At 48.5% G+C, this 1,293-nt stretch overlaps 1 protein-coding gene across 1 annotated transcript in view; it reads right to left on the minus strand.

Moving 5' to 3' along the window:
• LOC103459971 (kinase D-interacting substrate of 220 kDa-like) overlaps positions 1 to 1,293 on the minus strand; it is a 52,935-nt gene that overhangs the window by 10,227 nt on the left and 41,415 nt on the right. The window contains exons 18-19 of the mRNA XM_017303033.1: positions 1,137 to 1,292; positions 388 to 504 (exon numbers count right to left, since the gene is read on the minus strand). Coding sequence (XP_017158522.1) covers positions 388 to 504; positions 1,137 to 1,292 — 273 coding nt within the window. The remainder of the gene's footprint in view (positions 1 to 387; positions 505 to 1,136; position 1,293) is intronic.

Raw genomic sequence — 1,293 nt, forward strand, 5'->3', positions numbered from 1 at the left:
TTAAACGATTAAACTGATTTTATTACTCAATCAATCAATTATTCCGGCGATTAATCGACTGATATGTTAATCGATTAATAGGTGCAGCCCTACAATAACCTCTGCTTGTTTGTCACATTAAATCCCAATAAAAATCGGACGTTTGCAGTTGGAACAAACATAATGAAGTTCAAAGTGTGCGAATACATTTGGTCAGTGTGGAAGCTGCAGGAATGAAGACAAGTGAAGAAGAGTAAAGCTAAAGCGAGTTAGATGAGGAAGAGGAMATGAACAAAATGAAACAGGAAGTGAAGCGTCTGGTTTGTTCATGCAGCAGGTTGGACCCAAACACCAGATCAGCGATGTGAGGGGAGACGAGGCGGCGCGGAGCTTTCCCTCGTTACTTACGAGTCCGGCGGCCTTCTGCAGCGAGGCGGGCGGTTTAGCGAAGGGTCGTGAGGATGAGGGGGCGATGAGGGGAGCGTAAGGTCGCGGCAGCTGGTAGACATGATGGGGGAAATACGGCTACGATGGAGAGAGGACAACCAAACGCTGAAAATCATGCAAACATAAAACAACACGGGGAAATGTCTGGGGCATAAAGGCTGGGGATTTATCCAAACCATYGGTGTCTCAAAGTGTGGCGCAGGGGCCATTTGTGGCCCTTGAAATGATTTTATTCGGCCTCWGAATGGTAAAAATTCAGGCAACGGATTTTTACCAACTTGTTGGCCAGATTTGATGATTTATCTGATTCATGGGAATCACTTTGGTGACTTTGTGGGATKTTTAAAAATATGTCTCCAGTTTGCTATGGATCATTTTATCAGTAATTGTCCTTATTTGTTGCTACGTGATGTTTTTAAGTTAAAAGGGGAATGACGAGAAACATGAGTTTGATTCTTTGTACGTTTGATAAATTGACAATGAAATAAACCTCGACTTCGGTCTCTGTTACAAATAAATGAATTAAAAGAAAAAACCTGGATGAACACTTTGCTATTCGGGGAAAGATGGTTTTTAAACGTGAGTCTGCATCAAACTGCCTGAACAGTTTGTGACAGGGCCGTGCAGAACGGTTCTGAGGGCCGCARATGGCCCCCGCGCCGCACTTTGGACACCGCTGATCTGAACATTCGGACCCTGAGGSGCCTCACCCGGTTGTAGAAGGGGTGCTGAGGGCCCGTCATCCCACTGAAGTAGGCGCTGTGCGGCTGAGGCGGCAGCGCGCCGCCGAAGGAGCCGGTCGGGGAGCCGGCGGCGGAGAGCGGGCCGAAGCCCGGCGGGGGGCGCGGCGCTGCCTCCTGCAGGGGC

The sequence above is a fragment of the Poecilia reticulata genome, unplaced genomic scaffold, assembly GCF_000633615.1.
Source record: "Poecilia reticulata strain Guanapo unplaced genomic scaffold, Guppy_female_1.0+MT scaffold_145, whole genome shotgun sequence".
Lineage (NCBI taxonomy): Eukaryota > Metazoa > Chordata > Actinopteri > Cyprinodontiformes > Poeciliidae > Poecilia > Poecilia reticulata.